Source organism: Dromaius novaehollandiae, chromosome 28, assembly GCF_036370855.1.
Source record: "Dromaius novaehollandiae isolate bDroNov1 chromosome 28, bDroNov1.hap1, whole genome shotgun sequence".
Lineage (NCBI taxonomy): Eukaryota > Metazoa > Chordata > Aves > Casuariiformes > Dromaiidae > Dromaius > Dromaius novaehollandiae.
In genome coordinates this window covers 4,611,514-4,633,600 of record NC_088125.1, presented here as the reverse complement: position 1 = coordinate 4,633,600, position 22,087 = coordinate 4,611,514, and the positions used below count along the sequence as shown (strand labels likewise).

The window sequence follows — 22,087 nt, the reverse complement described above, 5'->3', positions numbered from 1 at the left end:
ACAGCGGCAGCCTCCTCCCGCTCCCGCTCCCGCTCCCGCACCGCGGGGCTGCAGGGCCGCACGGGCGTGCATCCGCGTGCTGCAAGCTTCCACGCGCGCTCGTGTGCGGGGGGGAGCCGGCAGCACGGTGCGAACCCCGCGGCGCGATTCGGCACGAGCCGGGGCAGGCGAAGCCCGTGCACCGCCCCGGCCCTGGCCGGGCTCACGGTTAACAGCCGCTTTTTCCGCCTTCGGAGGACAAAATATCCCCAATGCCAGAGGCCCAGGGAGGGGGGGACGAGGGAGCCCCCAGGCACAGCCCTGCCCCGGCTCTGCCCGGCGCCCTGCAGCCTCCGCGCCCGGGGAGGGAGCCGGGGGGGCGCCAGGGCCAGCCCGGACCCCCGTGTCCCGTCCCCGCACCACTCGCAGCCACACGCGGGTGCAAAGAGTCTCTGTATTGGGGGGCCGCGGAGCGCCGGCGCTGCCCCCCCGGCCCCGCGCGGGAGGAAGGGGAGGTTTCCTGAGATAAAGCAGCGGCTTTTCCGCGGAAAAGCCCCGGCCGGGCCGAGCGCGGCCCCGCAGCCCGGCTCAGCCGCCGTCCCCCTTCGCGGCGCGGGGCCGAGCATCCCGGGGGGGGCACCCAGGGGGCTCAGCCCCCGCAATAAATAAATAAATAGTCCGGGGGCCCTAGAGCTGGCTCTCCTCCTCCTCCAGCGAGCGGTTCAGTCCGGGGATGAACTTGAGCAGGCGCCGGCGGAAGCTGCGGTGCTTGGCCCTGGGGGGGGCGGCGGGCCCGGGCGCCCCCCCGGCGCCCCGCAGGCTGCTGCTGCGGGCCAGGCCCGGCGCCCCCCCGGCACCCGCCGGCGCCTCGGCGAAGACGCAGGTCTGGTAGAGCGAGTCGTCGCTGCCGGCGCTGAGCCGGGGCGAGCTGCCGGTGCCGGGCAGCCCCGCGGCCCCCAGGCAGCCGCGCAGAGCCTCCAGCGTGGCGTAGATGCTGGGGTCCTTGGCCACCACGCCTGCCCGGGGGGGGGGGGGGGGGGGACACACGCGTCAGGGGGCTGCCGGCGGCCCCGGCCCCCCCCGCGCCCCCCACTCACCGCGCACCAGCCGCTGCTCCTGCACCATCAGCGAGCGGTACTCGCCCCACTTCTCGTAGAGGGTTTGCTGCAAGGGGGGGGGGGGGGGTGAGGATGCTGCCGGGGGGTGGGGACCCCGCGGGGGGGCACGCGGACCCCCCCCCACACCACCAACCTCACCTTGAGGTACTGCAGCCGGGCCTCCAGCTCGGCCCGCCGCACCGCCGTGCCGTAGAGCGTGTCGAGCCTGGGGGCAGAGCCGTGAGCGGGGACGGGGACGGGACCGGGGCCCCCCCGGGGATGTCCCGCCCACCCCCGGCGCAGCCATCTCACCGGAGCACATCGCCGGAGCTCCGGATGATCTCCACGATCTCCCGGTGCCGGACGCCCTCCACGTTCAGCCCGTTCACCCCCGTGATGGTGTCGCCTGCGGGGCGGCGGGGACGCGGCTCAGCCGAGGGCGGCCCCGGACGCCTGGGCCCCTCCGGGGGGGGCGGGGGGGGGGGGATGCGCTCACCGGCTTTGAGCCCCGCGGCGGCGGCCGGGCTGCCGTCGTGCACCCGGCACACGAAGGTGAACATCTCCACGCTGTTCTTCTCCTGGTGGTGCAGCCCGTAGGTCTGGGGGGAGGCGGGGGGTGAGGGGTGCCGGGGCCCCCCCGGGTGCCGTGGGGCCCCCCCGGCTGGGGAAGCTGCGGTGACCGGGCGCCTCCGTCACCGCTAAAAATAAACCCCGGCTCCGGGAAGATGTAAAAATACCCCGGCGGCGAAGCGGGGCGGGCAGGGGGGTGTCCCGGGGGGGCCCGGGCGGGGGGGCTCACCTGGATCTCGAAGCCGAACGCCTCCTCCGCCTTCTTCTCCAGCCTCAGCACCCTCCTGCGGGAAGGCAGGGTCAGGCCCCCCCCGGCTCGCCCCCCCTCCACTGGGCTGGTGCCGGGGCGGGGGGGGGGTCCCGCAGGCCGCCCCCGTGCACGAGGGTCCCGGGCGGCTTCGGCGCGAGGCCTGTGCCGCGGCGGGGGGGCATCGCTCCCCGTCCCGGTGTGGGGCACCGAGGCGACGGCCCCCGGGCCGGGAAGCGCCGGGCCCCGGCGAGCGGCAGCGTTTCCGGCAGCGGGGCCCGGATCCGGCCGGGGGGCAGCCGGCGGGACCCCGGGACGGCTGCTCCTACCTGTGCTCCTCCGGGGAGTCCCGCGGCGACCTCCGCCTGCCGCCGGCGCCCTGCCGGGACGGGAGCCGTCAGCGGGGACCCCCAGCCCGGCCCCCCCGGCCCCCGGCCGCCCCCGCGGCACAAGGGGGCTTTCATCCGCGCCCCACGCCCTGACGTCAGGCCGCGCGCGGCGGCACAGAGGGGCCCTGTGTGTGTCACCGCGTCACGCAGCCCTTTTCCTTGGTTTTTTCCTCAATGCAAAAGTTGCCAACTCGGCCCAAACAATCCGCCCTATTGTGGCGGCGCCGCGGGGCAGGACGGCGGCGGCGCCTCGGCCCCGGACGCCCCGTCGAGGCCGCGCGGGGGAGGCGGCCCCAGGGCACGGGGGGCCCCGCCGCGTCCGGCCGAGCCCGGCCGCTCTCATCGCACCAGTGAGGCGGTTTCCGCGCCCCCTTTCCCCCCCTCCTTCCGCGCACGGGGCCCGTCGGGGGCCGGAGCGGCTCCGGCTGCCGCCGCGGCTCCCACTTCCCCCGCGGCCGCGGGGATGTGCCCGGTGCCCGGTGCCGGCTCTGCGGGCGCCCCGACGGGACCCCCCCGCCCTGCGCCGCCCTACCTTGCGCACGCGGGGCAGGGTGCCGCCCGCGGCCGCCAGCGCCCGGTAGACGTCGGCGGGGCCGGGGCGCGCCGGGCCCGGGGCCGCCACCGCCGCCTCCTCCCCGGGCAGGAGCCGCCGCCGCCGCCGCCGCAGGGTCATGGCCGGGCCGCGGCACCGCTGCCGCCGGCCGCTATAAGGACCGGCGGGGCGGGGGGGCGGTGCCAGCGCCGGGCACGCCCCCTCCCGGCGGCAGCCACGCCCCCTCCGCCCCGAACCACGCCCCGTTTGTCCTGCAAACCACGCCCCCTCCCGGCGGCAGCCACGCCCCCTCCGCCCCGAACCACGCCCCGTTTGTCCCCAAACCACGCCCCTCCCGGCGGCAGCCACGCAACCACCGCCCCAAACCACGCCCCTCCCGTTTGTAGCCACGCCCCCTCCGCGGCAAATCCATGCCCCTCCCTGCCTCAGCCACGCCCCATTTTCCCCAAGTCACGCCCATCCTGTTTGAAGCCACGCCCCCTGCAACTCAAAAACCACACCCCTCCCGGCGGCAGCCACGCCCCGTTTGTCCCAAACCACGCCCCTCCCGGCGGCAGCCACGCCCCCTCTCCGGATAGACACCGTCCATTTCGGTGGCTCAGCCCCGCCTCTCGTGCTAGCCCCGCCCCCGCCGGGGGGGCGGGGGCCATCGGGGTACTGCGCCGTGGGGCAGCAGGGCCTTGGGGGGCACGGGGGGGGCAGAGGGCAGCCAGGAGCCGGGGCATCGGGGTGCACGGGGGGCTGTGGGGCACCGGGGATGGTGGGGAACTGGGGGGGGGAGCATGGGGGGGCCCAAACCAGCCCCCATTGGGGCCGGGGCGCAGGAAAGGGCAGGCTGGAGGAGGCGGGGGGCTGCCCGAGCCGGGGGGCTCACTCCGCACGGAAGCAGCCCCCCCTCCGCGATGCAGCGGGAACTTCCCGGCTGGAATCCAGGGGTTTGCCCAGATGTTTATTTAAAATTTGCCAAAAAAAATTAGCTCGAAACAATCCCGGTGGCGTTACGCCCAGGCCAGCCGCCCACGGCCCGGCCGCGGCACCAGTCCGCTCCCGGGGCTGAGCTCCAAGGTGCTTCGGGACGGGCGGGATCGCCCCCGCGACCCTTCGTCCAGGGAGAACGGCAGGAAGAGCCCCCTCCCGGCCCCCCCCATCCCAGCGCAGCCCCCAGCGCCGCTGCCGCCCACCTGCCCCTCTTCCAGGGAGCTGCGGGAAAAGGAGGCAAATTCTGTTCTAAAAACCAAAACGTTTTGGGGGAGGGGGCCGCGGTTCCCCCCCAGCAGCGCGCCCAGTGCCCTGGACCACGGCAGGGAAGCCGAGGGCAGATGGCGGCCCCCCCCCCCAGGCTAATCTCCCCGTCTGAGCCCCGGGGCAGCCCGGGCCCCAGGACCCCCCCGCGGCTTCTCCCCTTTATCCCTGCACAACATGCTCATTCACGGGAGGCTCCAATTAGGGGGAATTAGCCCGGGCGGCAGGAGTGGCACCGGTTACCCTCCGAGCAAAGAGGATTTCCCCGGGATGCTGAAGGGTTTAGACTAGAGTTGATCCTTCTTTGAAGCTGCTGGTTTGCGCAGAGGGGGTTGTTTTGGAGAACCCCCTCGGACACCCCCTGCTTCCAGTTACAGGCCCCGCGTGGGGATGCTTTCGAGCGGAGCTTCCTACCGCTGTGCCGAGGTTTGAACCCATCGTGGTCCCGCACCAGCTCACAGCCGACACAGAAGCTGCATCTCCGCTGCAAAGGTGGATGCTCAAACCCCGTGAAGGTTTGCTGAGCAAGACCCCAGGGGAAAATCACGTCAGTCGTAGCCTGCTTGTGATCAAAGGAGCTGCCCGAGCACTTCCCTAGGGTTTGTAAGACCATAACCCCGCCGCAGGCAGGGTCCGAGCTTCCCCTCGGCCGGCACCATCGGCCAAGACAGCAATGGAGCTGACCCAAACTGGCTCTGGTCCCTTCTGGCGACGAACAGCAGATGCTCAACATGCTGCTGGCTTAAAACGGGCAGTGCTGGGGGTCGTGCTTTAATGCCAAGATCCAGGATTTGGCCACCCCCAGCGACAGCTTACCCGCTCACGGGTGTCGCGCTCCCGCGGGGAGAGACCCCTCCGCCCAGCCTGCCCCGAAGCAGCAGAGCATCGCGGGGGTCCGGCCCCGCGGCGCCCGGTCCTCGCTGCTCGGGTACCGCCCCGCGCGGCTCAGCCCCTGCGGCCGCCGGGGAGAGACTCCGACACCTCGCGTGAATAAAACAAACTTTTAATAATGTACAGCAGAAATCGACAGCCTCGTTTTATATTAAACAAAAGATTTCCTATATTACATTGTATTTACATTTGCATACTGAAGAGGTAAAGTGTCTAAGTGGCTATTTTACAGTCCATTTCTAATAAAATGTACAAAACCAAACAAATAAAAGGGGCAGATAAGTACCAAGAGATCTGTTCTGAAGCCAGCGTACCACTGCTGAACCCTGCGCCACAGCCGAGAAGCACGAGGTCTGTCTCTGCCTCTCCCCAGCCGTTCCTCCCAAAGAGCCGAGTCTCCCGCTCCCCGCGTGAACTGAGGCGGCATCGGTCCCATCCTGAGCCGTCTGTAGTGTCGCGTCCTGTAACAGCGGCTGCGGCCACCTCTGAGCCGCGATACGTTTCAGAGCCGGGCAGCGATTCCTATGTTTGCTACCGCTCAGCTAAGTAACGACTGCACCTCACTGGCACGTGTTTGCATGAAAAGTGCTGTATAAATGCTACATAGTCAGCGTTTCCGTCTCGGATCCTACTCTGCTGGACCATCCTGCGATGGCATCCGTCTCTGCAACGGAGGCTGGTTTAGCAGCGCTCCTCGGAGGGGGCACCGCCACCCCGCCCTCGCCCCCTCCGCTCCGCTGGCTGCTGTTTGGTTTAGCGTTGAGGCAGGTGCATGTGTGGCTACAGGAGGAGCGGGTGAGTGAGTCAGTGCAAGTCACGTAGCTGATTTTAGTGTCCTCGAGCAGCAGCCGGCACAGTTAACGGGGACGGGAGACTCGCGCTCGGACGCGGGGACCCGGGACGCTCGCGGCACACGTACCTACCGGCGTGATGGGCTTTCCTACGGCAGTTCGCCTCCTCCCCGACCCGCCGGGAAGGGTCCTCCTACCGCGGCTGAGGAGCCTTTTGGGTATCTTAGGGCCCACCACCCCCGGTTCCTAAATGCAGAGGGGTTTGGTGAAGGGATGCATGGTACTGGAGACGCACGGTAACCTCTGGCTGAGAAACAAGTCAGAACAAATCGGAAAGGGAAGGGAAGCTGTACATTCACAAAGCGCACACTCCGCACCGCTCCATGAACCAGTCTGAAGTCTGCAGACCCTCCCGAGACAGCTTTGCACTGCCCGACAGTTAAAATCCACGGGAGAATGCAAAAACGGCTCCAAACGTGATGCAAAAAACACCTCGCACTTGACACAGGTAAAAAAATCACAGACAAGAGAGGGGGTCTGGGAGAAGACAGACACACAGATACACAGACGGCAAGAACAGAGTGTTTAAAAAGAGGAAAATAAAAAAAGAAAGAAAGAAATTAACCCCGGTGGCCGGAGCAGAGATGAAACCTCACCTTACAGAGCAGGCTCAAGGTTTGAGTAGAAACAGTTCCAGTGTAAATCGAGCTGTGTGCATTTGGTTTTTTTTCCTTTTTTGCAGTGATTTCTTTACAAACAAACAGGTTGAGAGGTAATAATTATAGATTGTTTTTCTTTTCTTATAAAGAATTAACAATATTAAAAAAAGTTAAAATCCAGACCCTCCCATAAAATAAAAAAATAATCAAAACCACTCCAGTTAAAAGTTATGGCTTCAGAGTTATATACCATAGATACTGACCTAGCCAACAAACAACTGATACTTCCACGATTGCCCTCAGTGTCGCAATCAGCGCTACAGATTCAGTCCTCGGCTACTTCCACCTTTGCTAAGCCCAGCTGTAGACAACAGTCAAATCAACTCTCCTTCACCCTGATCGGTTATTTAATTAAAATAAAAGTCATGCAGTTCCCCCCACCCCACAAGTTATACACAGCCACTTCCAGATTATGAGATATTTATATATGTATATTAAAAAGATGGACACTAATTTCCAAGCCCACGACCTGCCGTCAGAGCCTGCGGGGCGCCGGCAGAGCACGACCAGTCTGCAGGCACCCAGCTCCTCGCAGCCCAGACCCTAACAGCCTGCCTCAAGCTGCGCATCGCTCCCGCTCGGATGCCCCGTGGTGGACTCGGGAATCGGATTCCCGCAGGAACGATACCCTGCGCTTCCCGGCAGCCCGGTCTCCTCGCAGCCAGGCGCAGCGCCTGCTCTCGGACGCGCATCTCAGCTCCGCGGCATCCCCCCCGCCCCAGGCCTCTTTTCACGCTACCAGGAATTATAAACCCCAGGGGCTCAAGACACAAGCCTGGATTCCAGGAGTGAAGTCAGTTCCTCATTTGTTTTGTTCCGTTTTGTTTTTTAAAAAAGGGAAGGGGTGGCAGTGAGGCAACCCGACGGGACGTTCCTGCAGCCGGCGCGCGGACAGCAAGGCACCCACAGGAGAGCTAAGGATCTGGTTTCGAGCAGCCTGTCCAAGCTAGACAACGCTCACTACTGAACAAGGAGAGCACCAGCACGCACAGCTCAAAAAAAGGACACTCTAGATTTGCACATGCACAGAAAGCACAAACGGAGATGAGCGACCCTACAGGCAGACACGCACGTCTACGGAAGGAGATGAACAGGCACGGGGGACACGCGCGTCCTGCGCATGCATACACCACTGCGCACACTGACAGCCAGTCGGATTTTTTGTCTTAGGATTTTTCAAGCTTAAGAAAAAGGAGGGAAATGGTTTCATGAAGCTGATAAACTGTCCAGGCTCAGCCTCTCAGAAGGGAGCACCATTTGTTTTTCAATGCTTTTTCTGCATTAATGTGCCAGTCCCTGGAAAATCCTCAGAGTACGGCAAGAAAACCTTCCCTTTCCCTTCCCACTCCCAGCACCGAGCACCCAGGCCACAAACACCGGCCAAGGGGTGCACCAAACACACCGAACTTTACAGGGATTTCCATTAAAGAAACAAAAGTTACGATCATGGCTGAGATCCCTCAAGGCAAGTCCCTCTCAAGTCTTCGTGCTGTCAGGAGGTGATCATAAAAGGTTTCTGATTGTTTCATACCCAAGTAGGGAAGAGAGCAATTCAATAGGCTTCCTCATCCCACCTAGCAGCCTGTAGGTCACGCTGTCTGGTTGGTAGCAGTAGGTTGGGCAGAAACACGAGGTAGGCCTCCATCACACGTCTACTCTAGCATGGCAGCTTTTGTGCAGTTTCCTCATGCTGGGGCTCAGGGGCTAGATTTTCACATCTTCCTGGACACTGAGCTGTGAGAGGGTTTTCTTAATGCGGAGGGCTGTGAGCCGAGCCGCTCCGTTGGCGTACCAGCACTCTCGCATCATCTTACCCATGACCCGCAGCGCCTAGGCGAGAAACAACGACAGACGTCAGTCCTCTCCTCTCGGAGCTGAGCTAGCGTTTGCAGAGCCGATCCAGGGATCAGAGGTGAATGCAGTATCTGGGATAGCACTGGCAGGCTTGTGCTATAATTTGCATCTTTGCTTTTTTAGCAAACGGGTACCAGGCCTGCCTGCACAATTTGTGCAAGCTCCCAGGTACCTTGACAGAAGGCCACTGCAATTTAGGACATCCTTTTAAGGGACACATGGCAGTTGTGGGAACGTCTAGTTTCTTCCTCCACAACAGGGGGGAACAGGGCAATGAACTTCTTCCTGCAGTTCTCTCCCCAAACCCAAGCCTGGCTGCCAAGCTGCTGCCTGGCTGAAGCGGACGCTGATGTAACCCTGCACACTTCCTAAAACTGCACGTCAGCTCACAGGGCTCGCTCTTCACCTGCCTTACTGGGTGGGGATGCGAAGATGAAAGCAGATCTTACCTCGTAGCTTTGCCACCAGTTTGGGATGTTGGGCCGTAGTTTCTGATCACATACAACTTTCCGCATCTCCTCAATAGAAGGATCAGAGGGTACAAGGTCATAGTACGGAAGCTGATATTCCTCATGGATACCTAGGAGAGAGAAAAGGGAAATGCAGTTCCTGGAGAATGGATCACCACCGGGACACTCACTGAAGGCAGACTGACACCGGTTTGGACTGCATGACTCACTGCTGAGATGCATCAACACTTGCACAGAAGTGAAGAATCAGGGCTTTGAGTTCATAAGGAAAAAAAAAAAAATCAGGGAAATAAAACGCAGCTGCCCAAATTGGAGGGAAGTCAGTGTGCTGCAATCAACACCTCCCGTCACAGAGCGAGGGAGGGTCATGACCGAACAGAGGGTGGCAGGGCTGTCACATCTACAGTGCGGCTGTGTGCTTGCCTACCTGCAGCGGCGTGGGCCAAGACACCGATCCACTACCAAATCGGGGGAAGAAAGTTACTTATCGAAACAGCATTTCCTTAAGATCTCTCCAAAGGAGCATTAGCTACCAATCGGAGCACCCACCCCCACTTCCTCACGTGGGTCTGACTTAGAGAAGTGGCTCCTGACTGTTGTTAACTCTCTGTTCCAGAGTCCCCTCAAACCTTGTGAGTGACACAAGCCACTAAGGCTGAGAAACCCAGACACCAGTAGCACAGGCACACGCTGGGGTATTACCTCCTGCATTGCACCTTCGAGCGATCTCCCAGTAGACCAAGCCTAAGGCATAAATATCCGCACATTTAAATGAATCAAAATGCTTCATGTTAATGGTTTCATCCAAGACTTCAGGGGCCATATATCTGCAAAACAAAAAAGGAACACCATGTTATTTTTGAGCGGGGATTCTCTGGAAAGTAATAAATGGCAAGTTTTCCCACACAGCTCTTTTTAGCAGACAAAACTTGGTACTGTACAGCCTTAATCAGAACAGAACTGGGCCCAATGGTCTAATAAAGTGAAAAAAATAACTCAAAAAATAGTAAGATAGGAAAAAAGGCAAAAATGTCCAAAAGTACATCAAGCTCCAGACAAAATGCCCCCAAAGGCTTTGAGAATGCCAAGCTTGTTGTGAAATACCATGACACAGAGTCTACATGGCTGGCCTGTACCTCTCAGTTTGATGGGACCCAGAGATGATGGTACTTGTGTCCCTTCAACGCTAATTCAAGGCACGATTCTGACATTCTGCATGACACTGGAAACGCTCAGGACAGGAAAGTTTCACCAGTGCTCCACCAGGAGCTCGGGCATTTGCTAGTCACACTCTGATGCCTTCAAACCCTGACCAAGAACACAGTTCTCCCTACCGTTTGGTTCCAACCCTTTGATTTGGCGCAATATCAATTGTATCGGTAACAGAATCGTGCCGGACAGCCAGACCAAGGTCAGCGATGGCACACGTGCCATTCTTCTTCACCAAAATGTTCTTGGATTTCAAGTCTCTATGAGCAATCCCAGGCTTCCCTAATAAAGCAAAATAAAAAGCAGCAGGGGTCAAGGAATGGTGAAACCTGTTAGTCTCATTAGTGCAGAAGCAGTCACAGATTTCATGGTGTTAGTTAAACCCTCAGTCTTGCAACATACTTTCTTTTTTGGACACACTTTAGCACTGAAGAAAAGAGCAAGCGCTGCCAGCCTGCGGTACGCAAAGTCTCCACTGATGCTTCCAAGGTACTGCTGATGCAGTAGCATCCAGAGGCCTCAAGAGGGACATAGACTCCATCACGCCAGGCACCAAACATGTTGATGCGGACGTAAGGAGCTTACAATGCTGGCGCTGCCTGCACCAACATCCCATCCAAGCAGCACCAGTTTTAGGACGTGGATGAGAAAAAACTGATGCAACTCCCAGGAGCCGGACTGAGATTAACCCACTTCACAGCCAGCCAACAAAGCGATCGGTCAATTTTTCGTCAATACTGACCCAGCCCAGATGAATCTGGGCTGACACAGCCAATGTTTTCTCTGTAGCACGTTAGTCCTCCTCACCAATTCTGCTCTATTCTCCCCTCAAGAATTCACAGCATCTTTTCAAACTTTGCTCTTACCCTGAGTACCCACAATCTCCATGTGCAGATGGGCCAATCCGCTAGCAGCAGACAGGGCAAGTTTAATCATCCCCTCGATAGTCACCGTGTACCGATTAAGGTAGTCGAAGAGGGATCCATGCTCGTGGTAATCAGAGACAAGCCACAGCTGGGTCCACGTTCCGTTATCTGCAGCAAGAAAGGGACCGTGTCCAGGCGGGTACAGCAGAGATAGGGACAGCGCAGTAAGCCATTGGGTATTTTGCATCCTATCTTTCTGGCACAAACAGAGAAAAGCTGCTGGGTGAGACTGCAGGTCAACAGCCACCCTGAGGCAAATGAGGAAGAGAACTTTAACACAAAACATGACTTGGTAAGGCATGGCTGAGGTACTATTGCACTTAACAGCGCAATAACAGCACTAGTTTTACCAGTTCTCCTCAAGAAACGTTCAAATATGTAACTAACACTTGAAAAGCATGCTGAGAGTTTTCCTAAACCACTTCACTCTAAGAAATACACCTCCCAAGAGCAGACCACACACTCGTGAAGAATCTCTGCTCTCACAGCCGAGACACATTTTACCTTTGTTATCTGCAGCAATAAATCCCAGGATGTTCTCATGTCGCAGCATAACAGTCTGATATATCTCCGCTTCCCTAAACCAGGAGCGCTCCTCGCGCGAGGAGAAGATTTTCACAGCTACGTCACCTCCACGCCACCTGCCACGCCACACTTCCCCAAAGCGGCCTTTACCGATGATCTCCTGAAGGACGATAGTTCGAGCTACGGTCCGTTGGACGAAGAGCGGCAAACCTACGAACAAGAAATCGAGGAACTGAGTGCCTGTCACAGCAAAGGAAACTACCGAAAACCCAGAGTTTGAAATAGAGCGTTATCAAACCTAGAATGTTCTACATTTGATAACATTCAGCAGCCGAAACGAGACCCAAAATAGCAAGTGGCTGTAGCTCCTGCTGCTGTGTAGGATGTGCCATTTGGCTGTTTGGGCAGCATCTGCATATCACTTTGAAGTAGCTTGCAAACCACTAGTGATTAGGTATACAACAGTTGGGGAACTTCTGCTCTGTGGAAGATCAAAGAAACTTCAGCCTGAATATGCAAGGAGTGGAACTTGCTGAAGACAGACTGTGCTACAAGACAGTAAAACCCCAGAACTTTTCTTAAGAGAAAGGAGTCCAACACAGCTGCCACCTCTTACATAACTTACAGCTTGCATGCTGATAGTCTGCGCAGAAAAGATCCCCTAAGACTTTCTATGGGAGATGCAGCACTAAAGGTTTAATCCCTGGCTGAATATCAGGTTGCCATATTGTCTGCCTCAGCAGATCACTCCACAATCTTCATCTACTACAGGGTTTGTTTTTTAACTAGCTGCTTTTATAGTTCAAAGCCACAGGAAAAAGCAACGAATTCCATATCCATCCCAGGGATGACTTCTTTTAAATGCTGTGGAAGTGAATGCTGTACATCGTTCATTTATGAACTGAAGACCTGAGGACTCGACGGGATGAAAGGCTGTGTAAATGCAACATTTTCACACTGTAAAACTTCCAACTGCTGACAATCTCTCCCATTTTCCTGCCAGCTTTGATGCAGGTGACATCCTTTGAAAGCCAACAACCCACAGCTTAACAGTCAAAGTTTGTTTCTAACCCAAATCCAGTTCTGGGACCAAATTTGAAATAGATGCAGTTTTGTGAGTGGATCTCTTGCACACAAGTAGGATAGCTACACAAAACTATACTTACGTATCAGCAATTAGGGATGATTCAAACCATCTTTTGTAGCCCAAGCACTAGAAATACCTAGCACTGACTTTGAGCCATGGCTACAGGGTCTACTGCATGACTGAATTGAAAATACACCGTCCACACTACCCATGACAAGGCAGACTGAAGAGGCTGACAGGCAACAGCCTCACATCAGTGCCCAGAAGCTGTGATGGTGAGGAGCCCAGAACAGACACCTCCATTACAGTTACAGGTCATCGTTTGTTGTTTCCAGTTGTATTTTAATACCTGAGCCAGAGCCAGAGGTGGAGAGATCATAGACTAGATCTTGCAAGGTCTTATCTTTCGACAGGCACATTTCGCAAGAGGGATCTTCCATGTCCAACCGCTGCCGATTGTGATAGACTCGTTGATGGTGATGAAAAACAAAGACTACTATGATCATGACAACAAACACAAGGAAGACAGGCCCAGCAATCACCGCCACCAGCTCCACAGGACCCCAGCTCGACTGGGGTTCATTATCTTTCAGGTGTCCTTGGGAGGGGGAAGGAGAGAGAGAAGGGGGGGGGGAAAAAAAGAGACACTTTTAGAAAAGCACAACTCCTTCACAAGTGTTCTTTAAGGACCCTTTTGTGTTTTAATTATCCTCTCAGAGCCAAATTATTTTAGCTTGCTCTTCCAGGATGGTAGAGTCAAATAATAGTGTTAACATGGAATTGATCAACTAATCATGCAGGCAAACTACAGCTAAAAATCCCAAAAGGAGACGGTGCTTCAACTGTCAGAGCAGGGATTATAGCACTGGCTATTTAAACCAGGACGGGAGCCTGTTCTGGGCTGACTTTGCTAGAACAGCCTGTATTTTACTTTCCACTTGCACTCCAAGTGGAGGAACAAGCCAGCAATCAGCCAGCTTTAAGGAATCATTTTTCCCTCCTTCCCTGTTGCCCTCTAACAAGCAGTGAGGAATGGTAACTGGAGACAAATGTTCGTCTTTTTGAGACCAAGTAAGATCCCCTATAGCCCCCAAGGAAAATGGGTCTAAGACCCACTAAGCAACAGCCTACAAACGGCGAGGGAAGAGGTATGAGGAAGTACGACATGCCCTCTCTGTCCCAAAAACTAGAAAGAAGCAGAGTTTTCCCACACCCTCACTCCAAGGCAGGGCTGCTTCCTCTTCATGTATTTAGAATTCAGGCGCCCCTCCACCCCCCCACACTTTATTTTGAAGAGGCTGCTGCAATGTTCCCGTACTCGTGGCTCATCACTGAAAAGATTTTTTTTTCCCCCTGTCCTAAAAGAAGGAAAGCAATTCTAGCAGATAAAAGGCAGGCTGCAGCACAACTCGGCGCCACAAAAGGGATCCGAGCTGTGCCCAGACAACACACACAGTCCTCGGGCCACTGCGGGCAACAGCATCGTGCTGCACAAACTTGTATTAACTGCGGATGAACACAGTCGCTGCTGCTTTCGGGAGTCTGCAAGGATATTAGCAGCAGGGCCGATAAGGTAAAAGGAGACGCTTTAATATGGAGCTACTGAGGGCAGGTGAAAAAACAAAAAGAATCAAAGTAAAACCACAAACTTTGGAAGCTTCTACCCTGAAGTATAAGCACATCATTTGGTGACATTTTGTCGACCACAGGGGAGTTCAAGCAGCTTCACGTTTTGACCTGGAGTGTTTAGTTATTGTTTCCATTTTACAAAACAAGGAAATAAACAGTGCTCCAGTTCACACAGCAACCTAAGAAAAGAAGTGAAAACAGAACCAAGAAGTCCTCATTCCCAATCCCAAACGGACAACTTCTCCCCACTTCAAACAGTGGAAAGATTTATTTAGCTCTTTACTCACCACTGGGAACCATTAAATCAATTTTGTTGCAAAAATCAGAGTAGCAGCAGTGAGTATTACGTAGGTCTTCTGAACTCAGGCAGTAGAAGGGTTTCCCAGCAGGAACCAACTTCGCTTCAGGAATGCAGGTCCGAACGTGATGTTCGACGCCATCCAGGTTAAAGACGGAGACCATGCACGCGCCATCCGTTTCACACGTGGAATTTGCTTGGTTGCAGTTGGAGCACAAACATGTCAAAGCTGCGGAAATCAAACCAAAAAGACCTCTTTAAAACCTACAGGAGACTAAATGCACAAACAAGAAAACTTTGTTCTTCGAAATTCTCACTTCAGTTAGGACAGGCCATTTTCGGGGTCAAGAAGAACTGGCTTTAATAGCAGGACAAGTAATATTCAGTAATTCAGACAAGTGAGAATTCATGGAACCCAGTCTAAGCACAACATACAACCCAGAAGCCAAAGAGCCTTTCCAGAAGGCGATTATCCAGACAATCCTTTTTCCTGTCCTCGTGGCACCTACTAACTGAGATGACCAGAGTCATGTCTGCAAATTAAGCTAAATCTTACCAAGATCCAGTCCCAATTCAGTCCAGGGTCAGAATTCAAGGCAGTTCAGGGGGAGGGAGCAGGGAATTACAGTGACTGACATATTTAATTTCACCTGAACTTCCCCCACCCAGGTTTCTTCAGCTGCGCCAAAGACAGCCACCCACCGCGGATCAGCTGGGGTCCGCCGCCTCCGCTCGCAGGAGACAACAAACAGCTGGCAGATGCCAAAACAAAACCAATCCAAAGCAACCGCACAAGCCAAGCGTGCTACACCCAACCAGATCAGCCACTTCTTTAGTAACTGCTTTCCTGATCCGAGATACTACCTGGGGTCAAATACCTTCCTGGCTTTCTGCCTGCTCTCCATGAAGACTATTTGGGTGAAGAGTGAAGGAGAAACTCCGAGACCGATTCCCACATTTTTCAGCCTTCCAGCTGTCATTGTGCTTTTCTCAAGCTGCCTGAAAAAAAGCTGCGAGCAAATCCCCAGGCATCGCCATCCTCGGGAACAAAGAGCCATGCAACCATGTCGAAAAGAAGGGTGGGGCTTGTTTAGCAGCGCAGCGTTTTCTGCGGCTTTCATCAGACCTTTCCGTCTCCCCGGAGGGATTCAGAAACGTGTACTCACCCGCTGCAGAAATGGTCTTTCGGGGAGAGAGTTTGGAGGAATGTTTTGAGAGATACAAACACCCCATCCAATAGCTAAACCCTCTAAGTCTGCTCACGCTTATCAGTCTAGAGACACCCGCGAGGGAAGCTGGTCTCCGTGTCGGTCACCTTCCCGTGGGGCCGTGGGAAGGCGGAGCCGTCGCTCGTGCCGTCTCTGGCAACCAGCAGATTTAACACGCATCGACGTTCAAGACTATTCAAGGCACTGAAAGAACCTCTTCCCCCCCGGCCGGCGCGCGGTCCAAAGTGCAGCGGAGAGCCGGACGGCTGGGGGCACATCACTGCCAGCTTAATGGAAAACCAGCAGGCCCTGAGCAACCTCAGGGCACGCCTGAGAGGAAGACACCCATTACCCCTTATCTCCAGCGTCCTAGGTAAATCAGTTAAGTGAGCGGTAATGTAATTAGCCTAACTCTCTGGACACTGTGTTCTTCATTTCCTAACTGCCGTGAGCTGCTTAACAGCTCAAAGGTGGGCTACGACATTGCAGACAGGCTGAACACAGACGCAGGTGGGTTTTGAACCAACATATTGAAAACTGTGCAAGCAGTGAAAAGCCCGTAAAAGACAGAGGAGCTGTTAAGTGAGACTTCTTCAAAAAGCATAATGAGCAAACATAGCTTATTACGAAGTGCGTGTCAGAGGCCGAAATGCACAGACTATTTCTAGGATACATCCACCATTTCTATCCTTGGGATAGGGAAAGGACAGAGAAGACCCCAAGACTGAACTCCATTGAGACCACCATACCTTAGATTGCATGGCTTTTAAAGGGAAGTTTTAAGAGGAAAGAAAGAGTCGCTAACATCGAACGAGCAGATCTGAACGTACCACGTATTTTGCAATGGTCAGTAGAGCACAGAAAGGGCAGTTCTGAAAAATATGCAGACTTGGGGGAACAAAGGTTTGTTATAACAGAGCTGTTATGAAAACACCAGAAAGGAAAGAGCAGCCAGGGCACATTCCAGCCTCCCAGTACAGTTAAAAGGAAATATTATTTTGAAGCATCTCTTTTAATAAAACTTTATCAGAAGCTTCAAAGTACAGATTAAACACATTTAAACCACGCACCTTTCATCACGTATGCGCTTTTAAACTTGCTTCAGACACAGAAAACCGAACTCTGTTCCTGTTAGTTTCATTTCCAAGTTCTCAAGTCCGAACATTAGGCTACAGTACTTGCGCTTGCAGAAGCACAGAAGTAAACAAACCACTTCAATGCTCTAATAAACGTGGTTTTGTAAACTTCTCGCTTTTATATCTAGGCCGAAAGTAGGCATCCTTTCAAGCATGAAAGCAGAGGCATTGGTTGCATCCACTCAGCTCCATTCACAGCGTGAAAAACGAGTTTAGCTGCAAGGCAGGACACCAGAATTGCAGCGCACAGGAACACAGGGCAAGGAGATCCTCATGCAGCCTGTGCAGAACGCAAACGCTGCCCTCCGAGGAGGGGTACGCCCCACCGCACGGCCTCGTTTCACCTCCTGCTACTACTGGCTGTTCGACTCAGCTGATACCTTTGAGACAAATGCACTTTTTTTCTTTAAAAACAGTGATTCTTAGCTTTGCAGCTCTCCTCACCCAAGGTAAGGGGAGCAGTGTAAACAAAGAAAATTAAGAGTTCAGAGCAGCACGTGCATACTTCTGCTACGCCTTTCATGAGACCCTCAGGGCCCGTCCAGAGACCCCAGTTCATCACCTCCGGGCTGCGGGTACCCAGTCCCGATTTGGAGCGATTACCATCAGATCTCTGGACGGACCCTGAGGTCCGGTTCTGATGTCCCTCACCCACTCAGGAGACGACTGCTCCTCTTCATCTCAATTACGAACAAGTCCAGCACACGTTACTAGAGGTGAGAAACATCCAAAGTGAGTCGCCAAGCTCGCCAGAGCACGAGCCGTACTCCTCGGCAAGCGTCGGCTACCGACGGCTGCTGGGAGGGTGGCGAGAAGGCCCCGCGCACCGCGGAGCAGAGGCCGGGCTGCACCAGGGCTCGCGGGGACCAGGAGCTGCAGAGCCGCCGGCAAAGAGGAGAATTACGAGGCAGCTCGTGCAGATCCAGCATTTCGAGTTTGATCAGCCAGAAGGGAAAATTCTTCTCCCATCGGTAACGTTAGAAGCCAAGAGAGAGCGACTGCTCCTTCGCCGCGGATGGCACTGAGAAAACCCACCAGGCACAGCGACCCAACGTCACGGCATCCCCCAGAGCGCTTCTGACACGGCTGGGAACGCTTGGGCGAGTCAAAAGGAGACAGGGCCGAATAAAAGAGTTTTCCAAACCAACAGCATTCTTTTTTAATTCGGGAAGAAAAGCTCTTATTGAGCAAAATATATAATCCACTTAATAAAAGAAACCGACTCGGCTGAAGAAAATGGATTGGACAAAAGAGGACAAAAGAGCCGTTCAGGCAATTGGGGTGGTTAGTTCCACTCCCGCAGAAACGCCTGGGGACGAGCTTGCACGGCACGGAGGTGCCGCGGAGGCTGGTGGCGGAGCCTGCTCTATCTGCTCTGCACGCTCCTTTCGACGCTCTGCTCAAAGACAAACCCAGCCCTTCAAAGAAGCTGTTTAAACAAGCCTAACATCAAGCCGCAGCTCCTCAGAACGAAAGCTTTGTTCCTGCTCAAGAGATAGCTCAGATTTGTGTTTATACCGAAGCAAGCCATCGCCGCGATTTAATCCAAGACAGAAGGTGGGCGGTCAGCGCACTGATTGCAGGAGCGAGTGAGCAAGCGCAGCAACCGCGGCGGTCGATCGGCACGGCCGCGCGAAGACCGACTCGTCCTTGGTTAAGCCAACCCAAGGCTGGGGTAGCGGGACCGGTGCTCTGAGCGACCGCCCCGAGCCCGCAGAGACGCTACCGCTCACCGCGAGATCCAGCGCAGCGATCAGCCCCCTGCTTACGTATTCCTGCGGTCCATTCGGTATTAACAGTCTTTTTGTATTAATTACAGCAGAGAAGAAAATAAGATAAGGCCCTCTATAAGAAATTCCCATATTAAAGGTAACATACTTATTAACTGAATCCACACAAACAGGTGGGGTTCTTGGATTAGAGCTCTGGACTCCAGCGAGACCGAAATATTAAGCTTTGACACTCAAAGAACAGGGGTTTTGCAGCAAATATTTGAGCTCATGTTGCACATATTTAATCTTGACACATGCATTCATGTGCAAGAAGTCTATGCAGCTAGACAGGAGAAAGTTTCACATCAAAATTTTATGCATTGGTGTTAATCACCTTCTGGAATGTATTTTCCAAAAACTCCTGAAGCTCTGCTAGGGAAGATAACATTTTTTTTCAGGGTAAAATGCTACCTGATCGGGATGTTTTAAGATAATTAACCTGAAGACTATCATTGGTAAAATTGCCAATAATCACCCACATATTTACCAGACAAACAGATTCTTGCCTGGATTGTAAACTGCTGTTCTTTTCCAACAGCTCGAGTCAAGCCTGGGAGAACAACGATTCCCCTGACTTTAGAGCCTTTATAAGGCTCTGGAACAGGAGCCGCAATTTATTACGTCTCTGTACAGCACCTAACTTAATGAGCACCAATCTGGTAGCAGTGTTTTAATGCTGCTGCAACATAATGTTAACAAGAGGAATGGAAAACAATTGGGTTTGTGCCTCTGCTGTTTCTTTAGATGCTGTAATGAGGAAGGACATGTGTAAACATGCTTGGGAGAAACAAATACCTCTCAGTGTTGCACTGTGTGCTGTGCTGAAATAAAGAATAACCATCATCACTAAGTGTTTTGCCCTGGATTAGGCTAGGAATAAAATCCGTTCTCCTGTGGCCAGGGAGCAGGGGACTATTCCAAGAGTCCCTCCATGCTACTCATCCAGCCGCATGACCAGGCCTCAAGAACAGCACTTCAAGAAAACCATCTCACCCACGCGCGCAGCCTCCAGGACCAGGCACCAGGCCATTTCTGGACATTCAGACTGCTCCTGCCCATCAGAAAGGCAGCTGAAGGGACAGGCACAAGTTTGCTCTTCTGTAGGTACCGTGCCACCATCTCAAACACCTTTCCTGCATCTTACCAAATTCTCCATCTACTTTCAGATCACAGCTACCAACACCTCTCGTCCCTTGCAGCACTCCTGAAAGTCTACTGACCCACTACTGCTAAATAAAACACAAGAGTTAAAATTAACTGCAAAACGCTATAAAAAGCACTTTTGCATAAGCCGCCCAGAAACTGAAAGTTATACTAGGATAGTTAAAGTTAGAAACAAGGGGGTCGCAGTCTTTTCGAGCCAGCTGCAGTCCCCTGGCATTAACACACCACGACCGACTAGAAAACACGCCGAAAGGAGAGGGTGGGGGAAGGCAGCAGGAACGCGATCCCCCCTTTAAAGCAAAGCGCCTTCCCCGCATCTACCGGAGCGGCACAAAAGGAGAGCTTCCAAATGAATTTTAAATAAGAGAATTGACAGAAGTCTCATCCTTAATAGTTAATTAAAAGAAGGCTTGACATTTCTGCTATTGTTGCTCCTCAACTCAGAAAATAGGCACACAGCTGTGAATTCCCTCTCCAGGCCTGACACCCATTTTACGTTTTAACTCGCTAGGAACCCAGTCGGAGACACCCCTACCACACCAGCACTGCGGAGGAAAGGCCTACGAACCAGCGGCATAGCAAGGCAGACAGAGGGATCAGCTATGGACGGTTTTCAAGGCTTAAAACTGATGCTCAACCATTCTCAGACAACTGCCACATGGCTTTTAGGAGTCTAAATAGAAGTTGTTTAGATTAGTGGTTTAACGTGCAGTACCTAGAAGTCCACAGGTTACGTCTAAGAGGCCCACAAAAAGCAGCAGCTCCTAGAAAAACAAGCCTTTACCAAGGGGCTTTAATCTGCAGTGAAGTTTGCTCTTCCACCGGGGAAAAAAAAATGGGTCCGCAACCAAAGGAAATGGGGAAACCAGTGGTTTAAATAACGAAGACCAAAGCATGCTGCCGCTCCTGCACAGCTACTCGCACACTGCGACCGGACTTCAAAAGTTCAGCACTAGCGAATGCTTCATCCTTGTAATGCCAGCGCAGCTTTCTCCCTCGAGACGAGCAGACAGAGCAGTTCCTTGCTCTGCTCAGATAACCGCGCTCTGGAAATGCGGCAGAGAGCATATTTCCATCGGTCGACACCCAGTGAACTTTGTTTGCCGTTAAGAGAATTGACGTTTTACTTTACTCCTTTCGCAACAGCGATTTCCGGTGCATCTACTACTGGCAACGGACCGCGTACCCAGGGGAAAAAAAATAAATTAAAAAAAATCCGAGCTGTCTGGCCAAGGAGTTGAAAGAGTTCAAGAATTCTTGTTGGACAGTGTTTCTAATTTCCAGTCAGAAAAGTCTTTCTTGGAAAGTTATAAAGCATAATTTATAGACCATTCAGTGTGTGTCTGATTTAACTGAGTAAATACATATTTTAAGCAGTGTTAATAATAAAATTTGCTGGCCCAGGATTGTTCCCTACAATATCCTCCTGCGTTATTTCAAGCAAGCGAACAAAACCTACCTACAACCACGCTGTAAAGATCATCACAGAGACACTAGTTGTTTATTATTATTTTTTTAGGAAGGAGTTGTGCGTGGGGGGGGTTGTTTTCTACTTTTTATTTACTGATGCGCGCAGATGTTTACAGCTCCAGAGCACCACAAGAATCGGGATGTTTTCACAACCTACACTGAAATAAGAAGCTGTTAAGATCTCTTGTAGAAAACACGCAGGGCACAGCAGAAAGCTTCTGGAGGGCAGCCCTTGGTTAACAGGGCGCGCTGAGTTTACACCGCGGCTGCTCAAGCAGCAGACGACTCGCAGGGTTGCTCCTATACACCCCGCTATCCACTCATCCCGCTCCACTCGTCCCTCCGGTGCTCCCCAGAAAGAGCCACCTATCTCCACGAGCACCCGGACCCACGACCACCTCCTCGGCGTCCCCGGATCCGGGCAAAGCCGACACCTTCACCGGACACGGCGAGCCCGAGTGCACAACGCGCGCTCGACGGAAACCACGGCCAGCTGTACGAAGCACGGCATCAAAGGACGGAGAGTCCGCCGGGTTTCCAGGCGATGCGTGCCGTCAATTGTCCCTTTCCTGTTTATTTCCTTATTATTGTTTATAAACACCAGCTTATATATAAAGCACAAAGTGAAAGTCTACGACCAGACCTGCGGCGAGCCTCATTTGGTCCCTCATTTGGTCCTGCTTCGTGGTTTAGTGGAGAAAAGCAGGAGCACTCACCCAAGGCGAGCACAGCCATTCTCCCACGAAGCGCGCTCCTACGAAGGGCAGATGCAGCAGAGCTCCCGAGCACGCTCTCGCCTCTGCCCCAGTGGGTTTTAAAGCCGTTTTATGCAGCCAACAAGTCCAGATCTGCATGCGCAAA

General features: G+C 54.4%; 2 protein-coding genes across 5 annotated transcripts in view; both read right to left on the bottom strand.

Moving 5' to 3' along the window:
- Window positions 1-419: 419 nt before the first annotated feature.
- TAMALIN (trafficking regulator and scaffold protein tamalin) lies at window positions 420-3,019 on the bottom strand. The gene is made up of 8 exons (XM_064498371.1): window positions 2,815-3,019; window positions 2,223-2,272; window positions 1,876-1,930; window positions 1,573-1,675; window positions 1,389-1,482; window positions 1,236-1,302; window positions 1,077-1,143; window positions 420-995 (listed from the first exon to the last, which is right to left on the bottom strand). Exons 1-8 carry the CDS (start codon window positions 2,953-2,955, stop codon window positions 667-669), a joined length of 906 nt encoding a protein of 301 aa, XP_064354441.1. The 5' UTR covers window positions 2,956-3,019; the 3' UTR covers window positions 420-666.
- A 2,045-nt stretch (window positions 3,020-5,064) lies between these two features.
- The window catches only part of ACVR1B (activin A receptor type 1B), an 18,912-nt gene continuing 1,889 nt past the window's right edge, over window positions 5,065-22,087 (bottom strand). The window contains exons 1-9 of one of the 4 annotated variants that reach the window (XM_026114323.2): window positions 21,943-22,087; window positions 14,466-14,705; window positions 12,899-13,147; window positions 11,442-11,672; window positions 10,878-11,045; window positions 10,137-10,293; window positions 9,505-9,629; window positions 8,782-8,912; window positions 5,065-8,308 (exon numbers count right to left, since the gene is read on the bottom strand). The exon at window positions 21,943-22,087 is cut by the window's right edge and continues 25 nt beyond it. In XM_026114323.2, coding sequence (XP_025970108.1) covers window positions 8,183-8,308; window positions 8,782-8,912; window positions 9,505-9,629; window positions 10,137-10,293; window positions 10,878-11,045; window positions 11,442-11,672; window positions 12,899-13,147; window positions 14,466-14,705; window positions 21,943-21,961 — 1,446 coding nt within the window. In that variant the 5' untranslated portion in view covers window positions 21,962-22,087 and the 3' untranslated portion in view covers window positions 5,065-8,182. Of the gene's footprint in view, window positions 8,309-8,781; window positions 8,913-9,504; window positions 9,630-10,136; window positions 10,294-10,877; window positions 11,046-11,441; window positions 11,673-12,898; window positions 13,148-14,465; window positions 14,706-15,642; window positions 15,802-16,754; window positions 16,777-21,942 lie in introns of those variants that run through there. The other 3 variants (XM_064498503.1, XM_026114322.2, XM_064498502.1) reach the window with 3 other exon arrangements.

Bases quoted from the DNA above. Each gene is read 5' to 3' on its own strand.
- TAMALIN (XM_064498371.1), bottom strand. From the start codon at position 2,955: ATGACCCTGCGGCGGCGGCGGCGGCGGCTCCTGCCCGGGGAGGAGGCG. The intron at 1,303-1,388 runs GTGAGATGGCTG...CTCTGCCCCCAG, and splicing joins AGCTCCGGCGATGTGCTCCG to GCTCGACACGCTCTACGGCA. The intron at 1,144-1,235 runs GTGAGGTTGGTG...CCCCCCTTGCAG, and splicing joins CCCGGCTGCAGTACCTCAAG to CAAACCCTCTACGAGAAGTG.